This window comes from Onychostoma macrolepis, chromosome 14, assembly GCF_012432095.1.
Source record: "Onychostoma macrolepis isolate SWU-2019 chromosome 14, ASM1243209v1, whole genome shotgun sequence".
NCBI classification, from domain to species: Eukaryota; Metazoa; Chordata; class Actinopteri; order Cypriniformes; family Cyprinidae; genus Onychostoma; species Onychostoma macrolepis.
Window position 1 is genome coordinate 24,906,517 of NC_081168.1, and position 24,098 is coordinate 24,930,614.

The 24,098-nt window shown below is 39.7% G+C and overlaps 1 protein-coding gene across 3 annotated transcripts; it reads left to right on the forward strand.

The window, feature by feature from the left end:
* LOC131553317 (C-terminal binding protein 1) lies at positions 1–21,523 on the forward strand. 3 transcript variants are annotated; one of them, XM_058797884.1, is made up of 11 exons: positions 1–253; positions 1,662–1,720; positions 1,912–2,070; positions 10,641–10,795; positions 10,880–11,024; positions 11,109–11,315; positions 12,400–12,614; positions 15,810–15,940; positions 16,128–16,255; positions 16,460–16,580; positions 17,964–21,523. In XM_058797884.1, the coding sequence occupies exons 3-11, from the start codon at positions 2,013–2,015 to the stop codon at positions 18,151–18,153; spliced, it is 1,350 nt and encodes a 449-aa protein (XP_058653867.1). In that variant the 5' UTR covers positions 1–253; positions 1,662–1,720; positions 1,912–2,012; the 3' UTR covers positions 18,154–21,523. The 3 variants fall into 3 exon arrangements, with proteins under 3 accessions (XP_058653867.1, XP_058653866.1, XP_058653868.1); XM_058797883.1 differs by having other exon boundaries at positions 1–244; XM_058797885.1 differs by lacking the exons at positions 1–253; positions 1,662–1,720; positions 1,912–2,070 and adding an exon at positions 4,510–4,643.
* The last annotated feature ends 2,575 nt before the right edge of the window (positions 21,524–24,098 follow it).

Genomic DNA, 24,098 nt, shown 5'->3' on the forward strand with positions numbered 1-24,098 from the left:
TCAGGCTCAGGGCCCAAGTGGCTCCAGGGCCCCGCACTGTCACACACTGGCCTGTAGGAGGCGCTCGTCTGTGCGGAGCTCATGTCTCGGCTCTGAATGCTCGCTCTTTCCACAGCACGTTGTCTGTGCGGCCTCGACTTCCTTTTCTGTGCGGATTTCATGGCGAGTGATAGCGGGGAAGAGTTGATTCACCTACCGTGACCACACCGAGCCGCGCATCAGCCTCCAGAGACGCTTTCTCCGGGTGAGTGCGGTGCGTTTCCCTGCTTCTGGCTTATCTTTGACACATTACTCGCACCAGACTCTCGATAGTGTGTGTGCTGGGAGACTGCCGTGTGTTATTATGACTGTGTACCTCTCTCTCACACTCTGTGTGTTTAATGTTTGGTAGCTCAGTTAGCAACCAGTCTAAGCGCCTTTCTCGGTGAGTGCATTCACAGTCACAGGAGCAACGCTACAAGAGACGAATATAGTTATAAGAGCGGTTAAAAATCACAAATAAGCTCGTACGTTTCGCTCAGAGTGTTTTGTATAATGCTTTTGGGGGTTAATTGTGTAGTCAGTTGCATTGTGTCTTGCTGCATGTGCTAATTAGCTAGCGCAGCGCTAACTGAAGAACTTGCAGCGAGCGACGCGACAAGACTACAACGCTCCGTTAAAAGTTAAAATCAACTCAAGTGCTAGTTTACTCGGTTTAACGCGAGTGTTTAAACTGTTAACTTAGCCGTCTGTCTCAAGCTAGCTGACTGCGGCGCGGCGATACGATGCTTCGCAGGGTTTATAAATATTTCACAATATTTATGCGCTCTTCTGTAGTCCTTTCAGTCCTGAGCTACTTTACACAGACTCGCTTAATGAGCAACAAGAGAGAGAAATAACTAGAAATAATGAGACTGAAGTTAACAATCACGAAGTGATCATCCAGAGATGCGGTTTTCCTCAACCGAGCGCTCAAAACATTCAGGTTAAATGTTGTTTCTGAAAACGCGTTTGTTTGTTTGTTTGTTTGTTTGTTTGTTTATTCACTCGTTCGTTTTATAAAGTTATGTAGACTTTAAGTATCAAATTTCAGTGAGTTGGTCCTAAAAAAGTGAGTTTAAAACTAGATGAAGCCTCTTTGAGGCGCAACAACATTAATGCTAGTGAAGAAATGGGCGTTATTTCCCTTTCTGACGCCTCTAGACGTGTCTAGGATTATTATTATAAATAACGAAACACTATTTTATGCTGTTCTTGTTTATAACTAATGCTTTTTAACACAATTTTTCTCCCTCTTTCTATTGCAAAATTTGTAGAAACATAACAGAAACAGGGAAGCGAGACATGAATATATTCCAACAAAGAGCAATCATAAAAATAAGAACAGAAAACAAATATTCTGGATTTGCATATGTCAGATTATGGTATTATCTATACATGCAAGTACAAAAATGAAATTACATCCTTTTAGGAAAGTTGTCATAATGCATAATTTGGCACTCTTTTTGGTATTTGTAAGTCTGAGAGATGAAACGAGAGAGACCAATTCAAAAAGACAAAGGAGATTTAATCGATTTTTGTTTATGAATGAAGAATTTTGCATTCAATATAAGAAAATTAATAGCTTTGGATTTTTATAATACAGAATAACATCTTTGAGGACTATTTTTCTCCCTCTTCAGCTGCCATTAATAAAGACCGTGACGTCTGCGGAGTAGTTGACTGGCTTTGAAGTCATCAGGTGGGTAGTTTGGTTTTGGCATTTTCAGTAATCAGTATCAGTCATTTATGTGGGTGATTGATAACCATTCCCATAATAAGTAGTATTTTTCACTAGATGAAATGCATGTGTCATGATAACCGGTTGTGGTGTGGTTAGTAGTTCAGAACGCTTTTGGTCTGAATCTTAACGTGTGAAATTGATCTTTGCAGGTGTTTCAAGGACTTGGGTGGTTTCTGTACTGAACTCTGTGCTGTGCCCCTCTTTCGTCGTGTTGTGGCCGTAGCTGGTCTTACTGAAGAACTGCCAGTCGATGGCTCTGATGGACAAACACAAAGTGAAGCGGCAGAGACTGGACCGCATCTGTGAGGGTGAGAAGATAAGACTTCTGCAATCAGATGAGAAGGATAAAAATAGATCTTAATGACTATCAGCAAACCAGGTCTCTTTAAAGTCATCATTTGCACCACTTTACATCCATAATGTGACATGTGAAAAGAGAAAATCAGGGTGGGACTTGATTTTATCTGGAAATTGATTGGGTTGTGGAAAGTGGGCGTTACATAGTTATCAGTTATCCGCAGACACCTGTTGGTTAATTTAAGTCAAGATATTTTGTTTTGATAAAATCATTTATATCCTTGGTTTGATGTGCACTGATGACAATGTAATCTTGGTTTACAGATGCACAGGCCTGTAAAGCATTGCATTAAGTCGTTAGCTTAGTAGTGTTTTGTAATTTGATTTTGCCATTGTAGTTAATTAGATTTACTTAAATTATTCAACACGCATGTATTGCCCTAAATGTATTCTTATTCAAATGTTTGAGAAGTGATTATTTTATGTTTGTAAACCTTGAGTGAATCATGTGGCACTGTCAATATTGTCAGTGTCTCCTGTGAACTAACAGACACTGAGTGATGGATGGGTGATATGGTTGTTTCTTGAATGTTTGGCATGTTTGTCTGGCAGGTACAGGAGATGCGAGACAGTTTGAGCTCTGTTTTCTTATCTTTTCTCCTTGCTGTCTGCGTGCGGTGACACAAGTGGCTCGAACTGCTGTTATTAAAAACCAGTGCCTGTGTGTACTGTATTAAATAGCTCGTTACTACTGAATGAATGGAGCTCCTGTGCATTTGACACTTTAATACAATCTAGGGAAAGCTAGTGCTTTAGATTTGGCAAATGTAGTCTCATCTCATAAAGATGTTCATTTGGAGGTGTGTAACGAACACCGAGGGGGCAGGCTGTATATTGCATTCCCTTTTGTGTTTTTTGGCAGGTACAACTACATCAAAGAGGAACTCTGACACCACTGATGTAGATCATGTTGATTTTAGACTTGCTCGCTAAAATTTAAATAGGTCCTTAGTTATGGCCCCAGTGTTTGATGGGTAGTTGTTGTATGATCGGATATGTGAAATGTGCATTATCTATTTGGCATTATTTTAAGACTTTTTGATCAATCCTGTATGTAATTCTGCATTAAGTTGCAATTTGGTAAACTTCGAAACTGCGTGTTGTGATTTCAGGTTTTTGCATGCCCTGTAACTTTGCAGTTTATATTAATGGCATTAAAAATTACCTGTTAAAATAAAAATAAAAAAATGGGACAAACCTTTTTGCAGGCCAAATGATTACTTAAAGTCTGCATGGAATGAAATCTGTTTTCTAAATGACCTGTTCACAATAACATCAATAATCTAATGCATCCATGCATGTTTAATTAAAAAAACAAAACATTTTGACTTGATTTTTAATCAAAATGACCGGGTCTCCCAATCATTTGTAGTCCGCAAAAAACCTTGCTCTTGCGATTTTTGCCTTCATCTGCTTCCGCTTTTGAGTGTAATGCCTACATCTAACCAAAAACCAAGTTCCCGCCATTTCATTTTTTTTCTTATTTTTGATAATCGGGTATAACGTCAAAATGCAGAAGAAAAGATCTGTCGCTTCTGTTACATTGCAATTTTATAACAGTTACTACTCTATGTTCTGGCAGTGGGATGATGCTTATTAGGAGTTTTAATTTGTGTCCCTAATATATTTTTATTGTGCTAACCGTTTTATAAAAGTAATAAGGCCTAAAAGGTTGTGCTGTATTTAAAGATGAGTTAAGCTGTTAACATTGGCTGAAGGCAGCCATTCAAGAGCAAAAGACAAAATGGAAATTGTTCTGTTTCCAACCTTAGGTCATGTTGTGCCCTTTGCAGTGACATTGTTAACCATATGGCACTGCCTATTGTATGTTATTACTTAATTGTGGCATTTTAAATGCTAATTCAAATAGGGAGAGTGTCTTGTGCCGTTAAGCAATTTACATAGAGATTGTAAGCAGCAGCTTCGCTGTCTGTTGCAAGTCTCATCAGCAGTAGCCTCAGGTCAAACCTTTATTAAGCAAAGTGAGTTGTTTTGTATGCAGATAACATCCTGTGAGAATATTTAGTGTCATTTGCACAGAGTACGATTTTTGCATAGTGTAAAGCCTTGTTTAAAAAAAAAAAAAAAAATCTTGCTGATCATTTTCCTGATATTTAAATGCATTTTTACAGCTGCAGATGGCAGAGATATTTATCCAAGTGACAGCAAAAGAGAGAACGGAGGGGGGCGGGTGACGAGGATAACCGCGGTGTTTCTTCAGAAGAGCGGGGTCATGTAGATGTGAGCAGAACGAGACTCTGTCTCTTTAAAAAACAACAACTGTCTAACTGCCTCTAGTGCTGCTTGTCAATGCCGTGGAGGTTTGTGCTGATTGGCCGGCGTTCAAAGCCCAGGCCTCTGATTGGCCTGTCGCTGTGGGGGGAGGGGCCTGTGTGGATGACATGGGAGATGGGAGTCTGCCAGGCAGAAACAGCCTGACACTGATTGTAAAGGGTGGAGAGAGAGAGAGCGATAGAAGGAGAGGAGGGGAGAGAAGACAGGCGCGTGGATTTCATGATGCAAGGTTTGGACCTACATGTACCTGTTTGATGTTGTGTGTGTGTGTGTGTGTCGCCTTGAAGATGCAGTAATTCACATGGGTGTGGTGTCAGAATCAGACGTGATTTTCTTTTTTTGCCGCGTCTGGTGCGTGTCCTTGCAGCTTGAGCAAGAGTGTGTGTGTGTGTGTGCGTTGGCCAAGCAGGAGGCAGGGTGTGGTGCAGCTGTATTATCATCCACCCACCCTTCCCCCCCTCTCCTTGAGACCGTGTGAGGACCATGTGGGGGGTGAAATGGCAAGGGAGGGAGGGCGAGAGAAGGTTTGGGAGGGGGGTGAAGCGGAGGAGAAACGAGCACTGAATGAATGGCATTGTTTGCATGGCCATGCTTGTGCTGCGGCCCTCTCTCTTTCTCATGCAGCCTGGCGCGGACTCAACACACGGCATCTGTGCTCTCAGCGCCGCTCTCGCCCTGACCCTACAGCAATAAGTGTTTGCATTGTTCCTTGCGACTGAATTTTGCCGCTCAGCCGTTTTATTCCTCCTCCTCTTGCCTGTTTTATGTTTTACGTGCTCTTTTACCGCCATCAGTGTGTGCTTTTCCACACAGCACTGATTTGCAGGGAAAGAGTGCAAATATTTGTCTTTTAAGACTCCTTAATCATTCGCCATGAACGGGGAGTGTGATAACGCGAGTGTGCGTTTTAGTGAATGTCACGGAGGCGTCTTACCCCACCCCCATCTCAGCCGCCAGTGCAGCAACACCTGTCAGTGATGGAAGGGGGGCGTTGAGTCTCAAAATCGTAGAATGTAACATGGCTGTTCAACCCTCTACGGACACCTTAGAAATTGAATCGCCATTGGCTAGTACATGTTGTTGTGTTTTTGTTTTTTTAAGTTTACTTGCCAGACTGATATACCGTTTGTGTGTGTATATATCTCACATACACATGTATATACATGTAGTTGACAAATAAAAGTTGGACTGTGTCCTATGGTGTGACAGCAAAAATATAGAAAAACAACAACATACAAATATCTAGGTTTATCTTCAATGTTAGTTTTTTTTATTACAATTTTGCTGTCACACCATAGGACACATTGATACGTCAACTACATATACACACACACACATATATATATATATATATATATACATACACACACACGTGTGTAAATATAAAATGGCACAGCTTTTTAAATGTGAAAGTACACTTAACGTCAGTCAGTCAAGCATTATAATATGATAATCAAGTATTATTTAATGATAGAACTTTAGTAATTAAAATTAATACTTAGTAACCATGTATGAATGTGTATGTTATTTTACCTGAATTTAGGGCTGGTGCTTATTTGGTCATTCAGTGTTTCTGTATATATATATATAAAAAAAAAAAAAAAAAACTATAAAACAACAATACTGATAAGATGATGATAATATGAATTGTACTAATAAGAACAATTTAAAATGCACTAAGGATTAACGAGCTGCTGAATTCATGAATATTAATCAGGTTGTGTGCGTTCGCTCAAACTGATTTGCTGAAATCAAAACCGGGGCGATAATAGGTGAGCGCCAGCCAATGAGATTATCGTTTGCGCATTAGTTCCGCCCACTATCGGAGAACCCGCCAGTTCTTAAAAGCTGAAGAATTCCAAAGGAACTCCGTTATTTTGACAGGAAAATACAACAAAGAATATTGTTTACATGTGGTGCCTCAATTCTGCATGTTATCTAAGACTCTCTCGCTCTGTCTTTGCGTATGTTTTTGTGCGCCTTCACACTGCAGTTTACAGTACCTCAAATACAGGTATGCTGCGAATCCATTCAGATGAATTGAAAGCTAGCACAGATCGCTTGACGTGATTTACTCACAATGTAGGGGTTGCTGTTCATATTATCATCCCCTTCTGTTTTACACGAGCATCGTTTAGCAGAAATAGGTTTTGGGATTTGTGAGTTCTTGGATGAATGGTTCAACACCCATTTCCACACTGCTATTCTTAGACGAGTGTGATAATGAGAACATAATTATATGATGAGCAAAATCTCACACCTCGTTGTGCGATATTTCTGGTACATGCCGCCTCATTGCGTCTCTTAAAATGGGCAGTTTAAGTGATGCCATGATGAATTTTGCCATTTGTTGCACTGTTTGTTATGTAATGCAGTTTAATGATCGTGGTGCACAGAACATCCTGATGCATGATGGGAATCTGATGGCACTGATCAATTAAGTTCTCCTATTGCATCCTTTCGTTTCTCATCCTGGGAATCCTGTTCTCTTGCACAAGTCGTAGGTTTGGGAAATTTGTCCCAGGCTGGATTTGTTTTTGCATTTGCTCAGAAATGTCCTTCCTGTAGTTGTTCTGTGTTTGGCTGTGACAGGCAGAAGTTCCTCATTGTCTGACATGTCAGCTTTTTACCCTGCCGATTTAAAAGAATGTGCAACTATTAACAAAAAAAAGCCATCACTGCTTTTTTTGCAGTCAGTTGTGACTGTGTACTAAAATACTTGCTTTCACATACTCACTGTTTCTGTGAAGACCCTGTCACGTGCCATATATGCAGTGAATACAGTGCTGCTTTGTGAGAAGGATGTTGTTGTTTTAAAGAGTTTTTTTTTTTTTTTTGACCTGTAGTACCAGTTCTCTTTAATTTGCCATTCTGTTTTGTATTGATGCTGTATTGCATTGTCAGAGTGTCTTTTATACTATGTTGCCAAATATTATGTTCTGTAGCCTGTCTGCATCTCTCAATTCGACCTAAAACAAATGTTTACAATAGGCAGCAGTGCTTTAATGTGCAGAGATGCATTTGTAAGTGACCGGTTCTTAGTAGGCATGCTCATTTCGACACGTACTCAAAATGGACCACTAGGTTCTTTATCAAACATGTTTCTTAGGGGTGTGTGGAAGGTAAGTACAGACCTTTAGTAGGGTTATTGATAGATAGTCAGCTAATAAATAGGCCAAATAACTAAACTTTCATGGTCTTTACAGAAAACGGATATCTGCAGATTATCACACTAAAATTTAAGTTGCCTCAAAACACATTTCAAGCAGTTGTGCTTTAAATTGGAATTTAAAATTATTACAAAGTGTAATAGTTATTCTGAATTTGTTGATTTAAGTAGCTTTCAGACCTTGGTGTTTTGTTGAAGCGATTATCACTATGAATGGAGATGTGCACAATACTTATTTTACCACAAGATACAGTGTAATAGAGTAGAATAGAATGCAGGGCTCACAAATGTTGAAATTTACATGTCATCTTAAACGGAGTTCATCAAAAATGAAAATTATCATTCCAAACCTGAATGACTACTTTAACAAATGCAGATATTTTGAGAAACGGCTGTGTAAATATTTTATTTATTTTTTGAGATTTGAGAATTTTCATTATGCCTTGTTTCTATGTTTATTTAAAGCTTTCTATATCTGATGTATTAGACCAGAAGTGAGTAGTGATGGTTTAGTAGTGGGATGAAGACAAAGATAATTTAGCCTCCAGTCGGCTGAATGTAGGTCGTTATGAGTCATGTGAAGACTCCCTGCCCCCTTTCCTCATCTCCTTCGCTCCCTCTGTCCCCTGCTCACACTTTCGTTTGTCAGGTTGGGGGGGTTGGGGTGGACCCTGGAGTTATTAGGAGCTGTTGTCTTGCCTCATAAGTAATGATCATAAAACAGTTTCTTGGAACTTGAGGCCACTAACGTTCAAAATATTATGAAATTCTCTATGGCTTTGCAATTAGTTTGCTGTCAATTGATATGGCATTTTGTTGATGTAAATCATCTATTTAGTAGCATTGCTGGTAGTCTTGGTAGCCTCATAATGAGTTAGGATGTTTTTACAGGACAGTTATTGAATGCAGTTTAACTGTTGGTCAGCATTGGTAAGAGGACACTGAAAGGCCTGTGAAATCAGTCAACCGATCATATGTACCACCTAATCTGGTTTAATGAACCCTGAAGTGAATCTTGGTTGCAGATGATGGCAGATGCTGCTGTTGTTTATTAACATGACTATCATCCAAAAGCCAAGCGGGTTTTAAAATGTCTGCTTATAAGCCGGGTTTCCATCCAAAGTTGCGAATTTAACTTGTGCACAAAATTGAAATACCGCATAAAACATTTGCACCGTTTGCATCCAATGAGTCAAACTCTTTTTCGCACAAGTCAAAAAACACCTTTTGCGAATTAAAGGATTTTTATTCGAAATTTGGCGTTTTCATCACTCGTCTCTCATGCGATTACTTCAAAATGCGCATAAAAACAGGGTCATGCAAACATGGCTATTGGGGATGGGAAGATCCCCTGATGATGCATCGATTTAAAAAAAAAAGTGTGCATCGGCTACGAGTTGGCATTTATATCGCGATGGATTGTTTCTAACACATTTGCATCAGTAAAAACCGATTTATTTATATATAGTTACTAGTGGATGCGCTATACTTCTATTATTTAGAAGGTGACCAATAATCTGTGACCAATATTTTATATGTAGATTGATTTCTCTTCTCGAAACTGTGTCTCGAGCGCGTTCTCTCATCACCGCTGCGCGTGAATATGACCAATCACAACACCACTTCAGAGACTTGAGGAAAAAACGGGGATTAAAGTCCAAAACCTAACCTAAAATAACATAACTTAAATCAATCAGGGCTAAAACTGTTCCATAAACAACAAATCAAGTTCACACAATCTCTCTAATTTGTGCACGTTTCTTTTTAAGCAGCCCTTATTGTCGATCATGGATCAAATCAATCCACCACGGCAAACAGCGAATGCATCTGTGCTGTTTAATGTATTTGAGACGTGTTTTTCTCAGTGCATAACTGACATGTCACAGGTATATTTTTCATCTGTAAATGTCAAAGTCATGCAAACGTGTATTTTGCTGTTAGGAGTGGGCGAGGCACGCGAGAGCGCTGCTGTGCGCATGCGCGCTAAACAGACGGAGCGCAATAATTCTGAGTAAAATATACATTTCGCTAAAATATTTGTTGTTGGACATTAAATGTCTTGTAGAATTTTAAACCTACACATAAGTGTATTTTTTTTTTTATGATAGCAGTAACTGTAAAGCAGCGTTCCTCAAATCTTTCCCTGGAGGGCCAATCTGCTGCAGGGTTTAGCTCCAACCCTCATCAAACTTGCCTACCTGTGATTTTTCTAATGATCTTGAAGACTCTGATTAGCATGCTCAGGTGTGTTTGATTAGGGTTAGAGCTAAACTCTGCAGGAGTGGGCCAGAATTGAGGATGCCTGCTGTAAAGGGACTATTGTAATAGGTAGCCTAAATCAAATGTAAGCTAGTAGTCTTAATTACTAAGCTCAAATGAGTTAGTGTTTCTTATAGCAGTTAAAAGTATAGCAGTTTCTTTATTTTCAATTTATTTTAATGCTTTAAAGAGCAATTTTAGATTGTAATGTTCTGCTAACTTTAAAAGGTACAGCTGTCATAAAACCAGAGAGAAAGGCTGCATGGCTAGTAACTGTATTTATATAAAATAAAATAAGTCATATAATAGTATGTGTTAGAGGAGCACAGTTAACCTGCTTTAGACCAGGTTAGTTTCCCAGCATAAGTTGCCACAGTGACTATGCTTGATCTAGGCCTGTGTTAAATTTGCTACATGGAACCAAATCGTTTGACAATGAGTCGGACTAACTGAAATAATCCTGGCTTATTTGGTTAACTTGTTTTATGAAACAGGCCTCGAGGCATTAAAAGTGATCACATTTTCTGTATTGCGTCGAATCGAATCAAAATCGGATTGCACTGTATCGTAACAGGGGTGAATCGCATCGGTAGCTGCTTCATATGTATCTTTAATGTATCGTATCATTGGCTATGCATTGAGATGCGTATCGTATCGGCCTGAGATGCACAACCCTAATAGCTATAGATACTTGTAATAAACACAATGTAGAGTGCCCAGAATTGTAGGCATTTGAACATATTGATTTCCCGTTACATGTAAGAAGTGATTAATAAGGTTATTTTGGCTGTCCTGCAGGCATTCGACCACCCATCCTCAATGGCCCCATGCACCCTCGTCCTCTGGTGGCGCTGCTGGATGGCCGGGACTGTACGGTGGAGATGCCCATCCTGAAGGACGTGGCCACTGTGGCCTTCTGTGATGCCCAGTCCACCCAGGAGATCCACGAGAAGGTAATGTCACAGGTTGTGGCCATATCTCAGGGATTTATATAATGTTTCATAAGTTTTTATTCTGAGCATTTCATGGTCCTGCAGGTCTTAAATGAGGCTGTTGCAGCTTTGCTCTACCACACCATCACGCTCTCGCGAGACGACCTCGACAAGTTCAAAGGTCTTCGGGTCATTGTGAGGATTGGCAGTGGTTTTGACAATGTTGATATTAAAGCTGCAGCAGAGCTGGGTGAGTTTTGTTCCTGTGTTGTTGAAATGATTGTTGAGTTTCAGTCAAACTGACTGTTTATACTGGTTCTTTGTCTTTAAACAGGTATAGCAGTGTGTAATGTACCAGCCGCGTCTGTGGAGGAGACGGCAGACACCGCCATGTGTCTAATTCTGAATCTGTACCGCCGCGTCACCTGGATGCATCAGGCTCTGCGCGAGGGCACCCGTGCCTCCAGCGTGGAGCAGATCCGGGAGGTGGCCGGAGGCGCAGCACGTATTCGAGGGGAAACGTTGGGCATCATTGGACTGGGTGAGTCCTGATGTGTTTTACTCAGCGCTCAAAGAATCTGCTCAATTAAGGCGACAGCTGACAGCAAATGTAACTTTACTAGAATATAAGTTGTACTACTAAATATAAAACATGACAAACTGCAGCTTAATTTTGACTAAATATTAAAATTAACACTTGAGCAAGACACTACAGGCAAAACGTTGTTTTTTTTGTTGCTTTTTTCATGCACTGGTCAACTTTGAAATTGTGAACTTCTTGGCTTTTCATATGTGGTTTCAGACTACTAAAAAAATATGCAAAATACACTAGACTCCGTTACAATGCATATCTTTTAAAGGACTTTTTTTTTCAATGAGGTTTTTCTCCTGAATCTCCACTTTAGTATCACTCACACCAAACTTTATAGTTTTATTCCTGTTTATATTTTTACAAAGGGTTTGTTCTAGTGCTGTCAAATTGATTAATCGCATCAAAAATAAGTTTGTTTACATGTTTGTACTGTATATGTTTATGTAAATGTGCACACGTGTATACATTTAAGACATATTTACATGCGTGTATTTACATATACATATACACAGTACACACAAATATATTATGTAAACAAACTCTATTTTGGATGAGATTTAATTGATTCTACAGCACACTTTTTTTCATATAATTTGCCAGATTTTATACATTTCAAAGAAATTTCACAGCATTATGTGGCAGTATTTTATAATTACTGTAGTATCTAAATAAAATGTGAATTTAGAACCTGGCTTTATCCAAAGTTCATATTTCTGTTCTGGAAATGTATGAGAATTAGTGCATCTTTAATTAGATGATGTGTAATATTCATATTTAAACATAACATTTCAGAAAACCTGTAATACAAAAAAATTGTTGCTGTAATGTAATCAATCAGCTTGAGGGAGTATGGTTGGTATTTATTTATTTATTTATTTAAAGCCCTGGTCACCTGGGGTGTTTTGTTTTAAAATGAATCATCAGTGAGTCGTCTTTTCTGAACCTCAATCTAACCTCAGGCTTTAACTGATTTGAAGTTAGTAATGTGGTCCAAACTGAGACTAAAACAATTTCTTATGATGGCTGTTTTTAGGACGTATTGGCCAGGCAGTTGCTCTAAGGGCAAAGGCCTTTGGGTTTGGAGTGATTTTCTATGACCCGTACCTGCCAGATGGGGTGGAGCGATCACTAGGCCTCCAGCGCATGGCAACACTACAGGACCTGCTCATCCACTCGGACTGTGTGTCGCTACACTGCAGCCTAAACGAGCACAACCATCACCTCATCAACGACTTCACCATCAAACAGGTACAAACGCAACACTCTTCTCATTAAACAGCACTGTTGAAGCCGTTCGGTTCTCTGACTGCTTTTGGTATGAACCTGGGTCTGTTTGACTTTTTTTTTTAACTTGGGTTTACGCAACGGAACCGCACCCATTGCTGGATTATGGTTCATGTGGACTCGCAGTTGGTATGACGACAATCCGGCCTGATTTTCAAAAGTAAACTGCTGATGTCATGTGCATTACACATTTATTTTCAAGATAAATGGGAAAAAGTTCATTCTGCACAACTATTTCAATACAACACAGAGAACAACACTCTCTCCTCCACAGATAAGGACTCGAAAGGGAGCAAAAATGGTGAAAGTGATGCAAACAGTGTTGTTGCTTAGCTGCAGTTGTTGCTAGATAGGAAACAGTGTATTTGAGGGCAAAATAGCTTGCTGTAAAAAGAGACCTGTGGTTTCAGGAGATCAGGGTTCCTATGTGGTTTGGAAAAGTATGGATTTTGATCCAAGTAAATTCCAGGTCTGCAAAAGTATGGAAAAATATTTGCATTTCCAGACTTTTGCCCCTATTTAGTTTATAATAGAAAATTGAGAATTTAAAGCTGCAGTCCGTAACTTTTTTTTTTTTTTTGGTTAAAAATGATCCGAAATCAATATTTGAGCAAGTACATAACCAGCCAGTGTTCAAAACTATTGCCTTACTTGAGCCCGATTCACAACGGTTAGCTTATAATGATGTTTTTTAATTTGAGTGGTACAGGTAGGCTTTCATGGGAAATTCGAGCATGGCACTGCGTCATTACGTCACGTCTGTAAACACAAAGTTGTTGTCCCGGCTAGTAGGCAATAGCACGTGTGGATGCTGCAGGTGGCACATCGTTTATAGCCTTTTCTCACAGCAGCTGGAATTATTAAATGTATCATTTTGATGGCGGATTGTAATCCAGAAAGTATTATGTGTTTATGAAACACGTGAATAAAATAAAATTATATTCCAGGTTAACATTACAGAGAGCCTGACTTTACACAAGATTTGTATTTTAAAGAAAACCAGTTCGAAGGGAGCATAGTCTGCTTTTTGGGTTAAAAGGAATTTCTTGATATGAAATTCGAATAGTATGACAATTAGATTAAACTGTACAGAAATTGAAATCTACACGCTAATACACACTATACTTGTAGTGACGCAATGCTGATGTTAATTTGAGAAAGTATAATAATTTGCACGTTTTGATGTGACATGAGCTAATCGATCGTTAGATTAAATCACCATTGGTAGGTAGATTTATTGTAATGCTTTTTCCTAATCTGTGATTTGCGAAGAACAGTAAATATCCACACCGGCGTGGTGACTGACAGCTACATATACTCCTCAAAACATTAGATTTATCCACGCTGGAGCTGTGCCAGTGTACAACCCCAGGCAAGCAAGATAATTCTGCAAGTAACTCCAATTGCAGGTTTTCAAACCTAGATGGCGACAAAGAGGCAAAACTTACGGACTGCAGCTTTAATGAAAATAAATGTATCATACAAAGTGTTTTCATGGCAGATGTTTAGTGATCCTTTAGTGATTGTCAAACACAACTGAATGAATTAAAAGTGCACTTAATTATGCAAAATGCAGGTTATAAGCATTTTGGCATTCTTTTCACAATATTTTTAGCACCATATTACATAGCCTCAAGAACCTTTGCAAAAAGAGAAAATATAGAGACTTTTGTGCGCACAAACCATTAAACTTAGCATATAGGACAATGCACACTGAGCCACATTGTGCCATCAGCCCATTTTGTGTCATGGTTTCTTCACCGCCACGGAGGATGTTAAATTGTACATTAGGCCTTGATATTAGAGGTACTACCATAAAGAGACAAATAAAGCAAGTAAATCTCTATGAATTCTTGTGCATCCATGCTCTTGTTTTATTCATAGTAAGATGACAGTGATGCAGGTAATATAAAACTAGAAATTATAATGTGTAAGCCTGCAAAAAATGCTCAGGCACACCTGAATAGTTTCTCGAGGGCACAAAAAAAAGTTTTTTGTGCATGCTAAAGTCTGTTTTTTTTTTTTTTTTTAATGATAATATGTATGGTATGTATGTGTATGTGTGTGTATGTAATAGTCAAACCAAAAATTATTCAGACACAAGATATAATTTGATATTTTTTTACTAGTGGGTGCAGGACGCTATAGTTCATTTATGTAAGTGAGGATAGCAAAATAAAGTAAACCGTAACGCATTATACCCAAAAATTCTTCATACAGTGGACTACAGTTTGCCCTGACCATGTTTTGCTTGTTTTTTTCTTTAATTGCTAATGCGACCTTTTTACACCACAGGCTGAACAAAATTAAAGTTGCAGTCCTTAACTTTTGGCGCTCTAGCGGTTAATAAACAGAACTGCGTGCATCTTGCGGAAGAACGTTGTTGTTGAACGCTGCTTCTCTCTGTTTATGTCTATGACGAATCATACAGGTACTGGGCGACTCCACAGCGGTACCTACCCGAACCCGAGTCTAAAATAGTCCGAATATAAACACTTCTTATAGGTATACTCTAGTGATTTAGGATAAGCCAAAAACACGTAATGGAAAATGGATTCATGGTGTACTCTTATTATATAACTTTGTAATTTTGAACACAATGTTACGGATTGCAGCTTTAAGCATTGCTTGATAATTGGTTGACCTAAATTGGTATTATCTAATTGTGTACTTAGGCTGAATAGCTGTCAGCTGTTAAATTGAAATCATTACATACCTTTCTATCAAAATTATCTGGCATTACCAAGATGAACTCTTGAGTTCTTGTTGTATTTTATTACCATTTTCTAAACTATAGCGAATAAACTGTGATTAGTGTGAGAAAGGTGTCTGAAATTTTGGTTTGACTATATATTTATTTTAGGGGCTCCATGTTGTCACTTTGAGAATCAGTTAATAAAAAACCCTGAGAAAATAAAAATATTTACAGATGACTGTACTATATTCCAAATATAAAGCTGAAAATAATGCTGTATGAGCCATTTATGTTACATATTGTCTGTAAATCTAGTGAAAGGTTTAGATATTGGAGTCTTGAAAAGTATGGAATTTTGAAATGGAAAATGTGTAGGAATGTGGAAATGAACCAAGTGTGAGAACTCTTATAAGCAAGTTGAATTTGGCTTCCTTTTAATATCTATCAATGCTTTTAATTTGTAGATGCGTCAGGGCGCCTTCCTCGTGAACACAGCGCGTGGTGGTCTGGTGGATGAGAAGGCTCTGGCCCAGGCTCTGAAAGAGGGCAGAATACGGGGAGCAGCCCTGGACGTCCATGAGACAGAGCCCTTCAGGTGAGGGACACAAGTTTCCTGTTTACTTTCATTATTATTCTGACATGTTACTGATACAGTAATTTTCAGTTTCACTATGAAGAAATCATTTTCTAATCCACCTTCAACTATTGGCCTCTCAAAGCCCTCACACTGGAGGTTTTTTTTTTTTTTTCTGTCATGACACTAACTCCATTTTCTTCAACAGTTTCTCTCAGGGCCCACTGAAGGACGCCCCAAATCTTATCTGTACCCCACACACATCCTGGTACAGTGAACAGGCCTCCATTGAGGCCAGAGAGGAGGCGGCGCGGGAGGTGCGCAGAGCCATCACAGGTCAGAAAAACGCTAGGTGTTCACTATCAGCCTGTGCCTGCTGTGAATAAAAAGTGTCATTTTCTTAGCGTATTCATTCTATGTAAATGTTGCAAAGCATGCCAGAGTAATACAAAACATTGAAGTATTCATGTGCAGTTCTAATTAAACTGCAGCAAGTTTTTGCATGGGTACGAATGACACTGCTCTCTCGTGTCCATGCAGGTCGTATCCCAGACAGTCTGAAGAACTGCGTGAATAAGGAGTATTTGATGGCAGCCTCTCAGTGGCCGTCTATGGAGGCCACCACCGTTCACTCTGAACTCAACGGAGCTGCAGCCTATAGGTAACTACACCTCCATCCTGACTGCCATTAGTGCGTTTACTAGGGCTGGTAAAATAAATCGATGCATCGCTATTCTTTCTCGAGTCAATTCTGAGCTTAGTTTTGAACAGCAGATGGCACTGCATGCTTTAGAAACAGCTGTACTCTGCTTGTTTCCAAATCCTTACATACTTGAACCTAAAATAATCAATCGAAAAGGTTGAAGCGAATTACAGTGGGCTGTGTTTCCATTAAAGGGTTAATTCACCCAAAAATGAAAATTAGCCCCTCCAAGCCTTTCAATGGGGTAAGCGGGTGCTTTTTGTCAACAATCCAAGAGACGTGAAATAAAGTGCGTGCATCCGTAATAAAACGTGCCTCACACGGCTCCGAGAGGTGAATAATGGCCTCCTGTAGCGAATCCATGCGTTTTTGTAAGGAAAATATCAGTTTTTCAAACGTAAACCCTTTTCTCTCACTTCTGGTATCTGCTGTACACGGAAGCAGTTCCGGCGGATGTAGGACGTCTGCGTTGCGTGATTAGTGACGAACGCGGAGAGAGAACAAAACAAAACGCTGGTCACGAATTAGAAGCACAAACCAAGGATTTGTAAAGAAAAATGTCGGAGGATTTGGATATAAGCCAAGAGGAGACTGGTTTTCCTTTGCTAAAGTTAGGAAACTTTGCTTCCTTTGCTCCTGTAAACAAACTCGTGAGACTAGCATATCTCAGAGGCGCGCGTGACGCAGACGTCCTACGTCATCCGCCGGGACGGCTTCTGCATACGTCAGTCAGCGGAAGTGAGAGAAAAGTGTTTATTACGTTTGAAATATGGATGTTTTTCTTACAAAAATAGATGGATTCGCTACAGGAGGCCATTATTCACCTCTCGGAGCCGTGTGAGGCACATTTTATTACGGATGCGCGCACTTTATTTCACGTCTTCTGAACAGTTAACAAAAAGCACCCACTTACCCCATTGAAAGGCTTGGAGGGGCCAGGACAATTTTTGAATATAACTCCGATTGTATTCGTCTGAAAGAGGAAAGTCATTTACACCTAGGATGCTTTGAGGTTGAGTAAAACACAGGCCAATTTTCATTTTGGGGTGAACCCTTTAATCTCGCGTCATAAAAGCATTCTGAGCCTAGGTGAAATTACATGAACACACAATCGCTCTTCAGCACTTTTCATGAGCATTTGAGTGTACAGATAAAAAGTAGATTAGAGCGCCATCTGCTGTTACAATCGAAGCTCAGAATCGATACCAGAGAGAATCGCGACGCATTCGGAAGATGTCAGAAACGATCCAGGAATCGATTCCGTATCGATTTATTGTCACAGCCCTAGCTTTTACTGTATCTCGGCGTATTTGAGAGAGTGAAAACATGTCTCTGTCGTAGGTTCCCTGCAGGGCTGATTGGCGTAGCGGCGGGCGGGCTGCCTGGAGCCGGGGCAGGAGTGGAGGGGATTGTGGCTGGATCTCTGCCCCTGGCCCACGGCATCGCCCCGGTCTCACACCCGCCTCATACCCCCTCGCCCGGGCAGCCCTCCAAGGCCGAGGCGGACAGAGACATCCCTTCTGACCAATAGCATCCCAGCACATTCCATCTTTGCCCTGATCGATGCCCTTTCACCTCACCCGGGGGGGACTGACACCCCTGCTTTCGACGTGACCTCGGGTCACCCCAGTCCAACAGAACACGTGTACAAACCCAGGAGTGAAACCCTGTACCCCGAACGTACCCCTCATTTCCACTCGCTGTCTCCTCTGTTGTTCACTTTGGCAGAAAGCAATAACTTCTCTCAAGGATTCAATAATTGGGTTGATACACACACTATTTCTAAGCAACGAAATCCCAGTTCCTTTGCTTTGTATCTACTCTGGACTAGTTGGAGTTTGTTTCCGAGTAGTGTTTCTTACATTTCTGTTCTTTTCTTATCTGTTTTAACAGCGTGGAAATAAACGCATGGACCTTGTTTTCTTTCCTTCGTCCCCTGCCCATCCTCCTCCTAGCATACATTTGTAAAACCGTTTGATCATCAAAACAAAGCAACAGCTGGCTAACGTCTTTTGATTAAATTCAGCAGTCATCAGCAATTATTTCACAGCTGGTGTTCAATAACGGAGATCAAGGCTAATGGTTGTGGCCCGTGGCTAAGAGTAACAATCCATGGGAAGAGCTCAGATGTTTCGCGTTCCTCTCACTCTCTCTTCATGTGGAAGGCATCTTCTAGATTTGTCCATCCTCTCTCTCTCTCTCTCTCTCTCTCTCTCTCTCTCTCTCTCTTTCTCTCTTTCTTTTTGCAGAAAACAAGAGAGCTTCACCCCCAGAGCTGTTGGGGGTTTGATCATGTGCTCCACTTTAGTCACAAGATTTACAGCGTCCGTAATGCCTGAGGTCTGCATAACAGTGTCATTGAAATCGCATACGTGAGATTCCATCGTCTCGTGATGGCCGACTTAATTTTATTTTATTTTGTGCGCTGCTTGTGAATAATAATAATAATGATGATGATGATGGGAGATTGCTTGTAGGCAGCCAGCTTCATAAATGAAAATTTCAAACAAAGCCATATTCATAGTGTATAGCATCTCTAACTTAAGACATATCTGCAAGATTTGACCTAAACCTACCCTCAAAAAACAAAAGATGCTCTTTTTACAATGTGTGCGTACAACATTGACCTCCGCTTGACTCATACTGAGATCCACCATAGCTAAGCTGATAACATTGGCACCTTTTTTTTATTCGTAGCCAATTGAAGAATATTTGCCTTGTTTTCCATATCTTCTCTCTGTCCTGGATTATCTCTTGCTGTACTTCCTCCTTGTGCCTCCTTTTTCCGATTAGGCCTTCTCTTTGTGGCGCGGCGAGGCACGCTCGTCCTCCATCAATTCCCATGAAATCACTGTGTAGCGCATCCGCCGCCCGCCCGCCCGCCCGCCCGTCTGCCCTTCCTCCTTCCCACAAGGCACTTAAACTCTTAACACACTCTCACAAACACATTTTCATACAGGCCTGACAAACTGAGCTTCATCCACATTTTTGTGAGGAAGTCCTGGTGCTCTGGAGGCTGCAGTAGCGTTGAAGGCCAGCAGGTGGCGCCAACTCGCTTCCCCCCTCAGGTTCACGGCTGATGAATTCATCCCCGTTCAGCCGACGCTTGCACAGAGAGCCTCTCATAAAGGTTTAGCGGAAAATCAGACCTGTTGTGGGCCGCACCATCTGTCGACACACTTCCAGACACTCAGGATGGGCGAATTAAAGCAGGTCATGTACCCTGAGCTTGACATTTTCATGGGCGTCTTCTATGATATCAGCCTTCGTTTTCTCTGCGTTTTCACCATTTAGAGCACAGAAGATAAGGTGGAAAGAATGTAAAAGCTAGGTCACTGGAACGCTGGTTGCTTTCCAAAGAAGGTAGGAGAGTGTCTCGGGATAGCGTTCTGTCTGAAGAGAAAGGCCTTTCTAGTACCTCAGTAACAGATATTGAATGTATGCTCAACTTTCTCGCTTTGTACAGCTTTTTTAGATCATAGGTTCCTATTTCTGAGGGGGTGTGTATGCGTCTGCATGTATGTGACCGTGTGTGACTGCTTATCCAGTGCATCAGTTATTCGCAAATGACAAAATAAAGCGGTTTTTTTTTTTTTGGTTTTTTCTTCCTCCAAGCATAGGATGTCTATTACATTGTTTCATTAGACGTAGTTTAAATCTCAGGCATTAGCTTTAGGAAGTTCTTGATCTGTGATTTTTGTAATTTTCTGTATTAAGGAGCACAGTTTCATGTCTTCGTCGAGATGTACGCTAATAAATGGAGGAGGTTTGAAACTACGCGATTGAGGATGCTTTCTTGATAGCCGATGTTGTCGTCGTAAGTGTCCCCAATCCTCAATCCTCATGGATTCGTGCATGATAACGAGATGGTCGTACCTATCAGGCCCCTCCCCCTCGCTTCCCATTGGCTACGTTTTGATGTTGAATTTTTGAGTGACGTGCAGCTTTTCCTAGACTGAAGTGATGCCCTTTATTCTCGTCAAGACTTTATAGCTGCTCTGTAAAGTTTTTCCGTACTACAGCGTTTTTGAATTTTTCGAGTTTCTTCTAGCATTATCGTGGTGTTTCTTTGCCGTCAGCATCATCCAGCTTTGATATGAGATGTGCACTATGTGTTAAAACCAAGAAATGAGACGTTTCGATCTAGTTTGTGTCATTCAGTGTTCAACATGTTGTATTGAAACATTTCAAGACGAGTCTCGTTCCATCCTTTGGCCCTCGGCACCCTCGTCGTCCTGCAGTCCCCTCGCTGCCTTAATGTCGTAGATTGCGGTGAATCTTTTTCCTTGACGAAACCCCCCCCGCAAACACACATGCAAGAGAGAGGAGGCTGTTTCTTTAGCCATATGTTGCTCTGTGTGCTTGATGCATGTTTCTGGAGAACACAAATGGCTTTGACTGAGGTGTGAAATGCTCAGGCGCTATGAAAGACCCTTTCAGGAGCCGCCGATGTGGTTAAATCTAGTCCGTGAAGGGAGGCTGGAGAGGACAGATATGGACTCGCAGCAGTCGATTTCTCTCTCAGGGTTCTAATACACACATATCCTACAGCCGCCAGTTACACTCTTCCTCCATCCCAATGAAGATCATGTTGTAGGTCTCCAGAGCTCTCCTACACAGTCCATCTTTCAACAGTGAGTGTCCTTCTGTGATATTTTTCCTTTCTATCGCTCTTTTCTCCTTACTTTTTGCGTATTTGTCGCACTGACACCTAACAACAGAAGAATGAATGTTTTAATAGAACTGCGTGTAACGTTGAAGTTGGGAAATGTATTTTTACAACATGTGAACTTTTTATTCCTTTCTCTTACCTTCTTTTTGTTGTGAATTGATTTTATTTTTTTTTCTCCCCATCACCAGACTGCAAAAAAGTAAAAACCACAAAAAAAAAAAAAAAAAAATCCTGTAACTAGGCTCTTAAGCTTTACTTTTGTTTTTGTTTACTTTTTTATTAGAAAACAATCATGTTTGTGATGGTAACCTCTGATGGTAAATTCCACAAGGTATTTTAATAAAATCCTAAAGATTAAACCCTTGGTCGCTCACTCTTTTATAACCTGAATTAAAGTTGAACTATAAAGTCAAGACATACACGACCATTCAAAAGTTTTACTTTAAATTAAAGTTATAAAGAAGAAAATATTTTATTTGGCAAGGATGCATTATATTGATAAGTCAATATATGCAGTAAATATATTTTTAATGTTTCAAAAGATTTCTATTTCAAACATTAAAAAAAAAAAAAACTTTATACGTTATACTGATTTCTGAAGTATCATGTGACACTGAAGACTGGAGTAATGATGCTGAAAATTCAGCTTTGCATCAAAGGAATATGTTACGTTTTACTAGATATTAAAATTAAAAAATGGTTATTTTAAATTATAGTAATATTCACGGTATTACTTGTTAAAATTTGTTTTGCTATTAAAATAAATGCATCCCTGCTGAGCATAATACTTAAAAAATAAAATAAATAAAATAAAAAAAACTTCTGAATGGTAGTTTATTTAATGAACAGCAAGAACTTTGTACTTTCAAGTAAGAAAAATTTAACAAATTTATCCATCAGGAATTGTTTGGATGGTGAAAAGTGATTTTATATACGAGAATGTGTGTGTGTTTGCTAAAACATTGTCTAAACCTGTAGAGACTTCATATAAATAATATTTTTGATGAAATATTACAAAGACGGGTGGTTTTCTGTGTAGTAATACGCATTGATAGAAGAATCGTACACGGTAATACCAGAAACATGAATTAAGTCATGTCAGTTTGAGTTGAACTCTAACAATATCATTTCTGTTGCCAGGTTTATTTTAAATGTTCGTGTAAGTTTAGCCAAGTGCTCATAACACGAGTTTTCCAGACTTGCTCTTCAGGTGTTAGCGGTTTTGTTCATACAACATCTTTGGCTGTAGGGAAAAGAAAAGCACAGTTTGAGGTGATTAAAGGGAGGAAAGTACAGTGTATTTTTAGCTGGGCTCTCCCTCAGAATGTGTCCTGATGGTTGTTTATCAGCTGATGTGTTGCCAATCAGGTTAATGAGGTGTTCAGGGCATACACCCCCTACCTCTGCTAGCTGAAACTGTTACCAAATGTCTCTGAGAAACTCCTCTTGCCACATATTAAGTCCTGTTGTCATCCGTTTAGGACAGGAAAACCCTTTTGTGCATAAATGAGTTATGTAGTACGTTAAATAGTGTTGTTTTTTTTTTTTTTTTTTTTTAAAGTGTGGCGCCTGTTGTTCGTGCCGTTTCAGTTTATGTTGAAAGCTGAAGTTTAGGAGTGAAGGTTAACCATAAAGGTTTGGCAGTAAACATTCTTTATGTCTTGTAAATTAAGGAAACTTGTGTATATGGGCTGTCTTGGAAAAACAGTGTAGCTTTAAAAAAATAAAATAAAAGGCTTTCTCTGTATAGTTGAGGCAAATGGTGTTGTACGTTTATAAATGTTTTATGATGTTTGGATGATAAAGTCAGAAAAGTGAAGAAACGAATGAAATCGAGAAAACGGTTTCACTGCAGTGATTCACCATAATGTCTGAAGTCCCACAAGGATTGCACAACACCGTGATGTTTACGAAGTTGTTGAACCTTTTTAAAGGCTGTTGATTTAATTTAGCAAATTCCTTTTGTTTTTGATGTTCGTTAAACTGAAACAGTCTTTCAATTTTAAAAAACCCTATTTTATATGCATAACAAACACCATATAGTTTCAAAGTGTCTTACCTCTTCATATTTTTCCATGATGTTCATCAATAAACAGTTTCACATAATAAAGTGGATTTTATTACATGCTTTGAAAATGTCCAGTTATTGCACACATTTGCTATTTAAGTTGAAGGAATAGTTCACCCCAAAAATAAAATTTGCCAATAATGTACTCTCCTCAGGCCATCCAAGATATAGATGAGTTAAATTAGTTTCTTCATCTAAACAGATTTGGAGAAATTTAGCGTTCCGTCACTTGCTCCCCAATGGAGCCTCTGTTGTGAATGGGTGCCGTCAGAATCAAGTCCAAACAGCTGATAAAAACATCACAATAGGTAAGGAATAATTTATGACGAGCTGTTGAAAACGCTCTTGTGTGCAGGATTAATTTCTTCATCTCATCCAACGCCTGTCATTTTAGACCTAATAATGGAGGCTTGAGCTGTTAAAAGCAGACTTAATGCAGTTACCAGAGAGCGATCTAGCATGCGTGAATTACCTGAGTGTGCGTTTCTCTCAACAGTGTTTGGCAGCACCGTCTCTACAAATAGCGAAACTGTAAGTTTATTTGTTTTAAGAACAACACCATTATTACCTTGCTAGTGAGAAATGACATGTAGCTTTTAAGTTGAACTTAAAATTGCTAAAATTGTCAGAGCAGTGCTAAAAACACGTTTCTGTGTGTGTGTGCATGCTTCTGTATCTATTGTATTTGTGTGCGTTTGTGGCAAAAACATGGAAATAGATGGTCGTTTTTATCTTG

What these genes read in the sequence shown, in the direction of transcription:
- LOC131553317 (XM_058797884.1), top strand. Translation starts at nt 2,013, where the DNA reads ATGGCTCTGATGGACAAACACAAAGTGAAGCGGCAGAGACTGGACCGC. An exon ending in TAAAGCTGCAGCAGAGCTGG is followed by an intron (nt 11,025 to 11,108) that starts GTGAGTTTTGTT and finishes GTCTTTAAACAG; the next exon opens with GTATAGCAGTGTGTAATGTA. An exon ending in CATGAGACAGAGCCCTTCAG is followed by an intron (nt 15,941 to 16,127) that starts GTGAGGGACACA and finishes TTTCTTCAACAG; the next exon opens with TTTCTCTCAGGGCCCACTGA.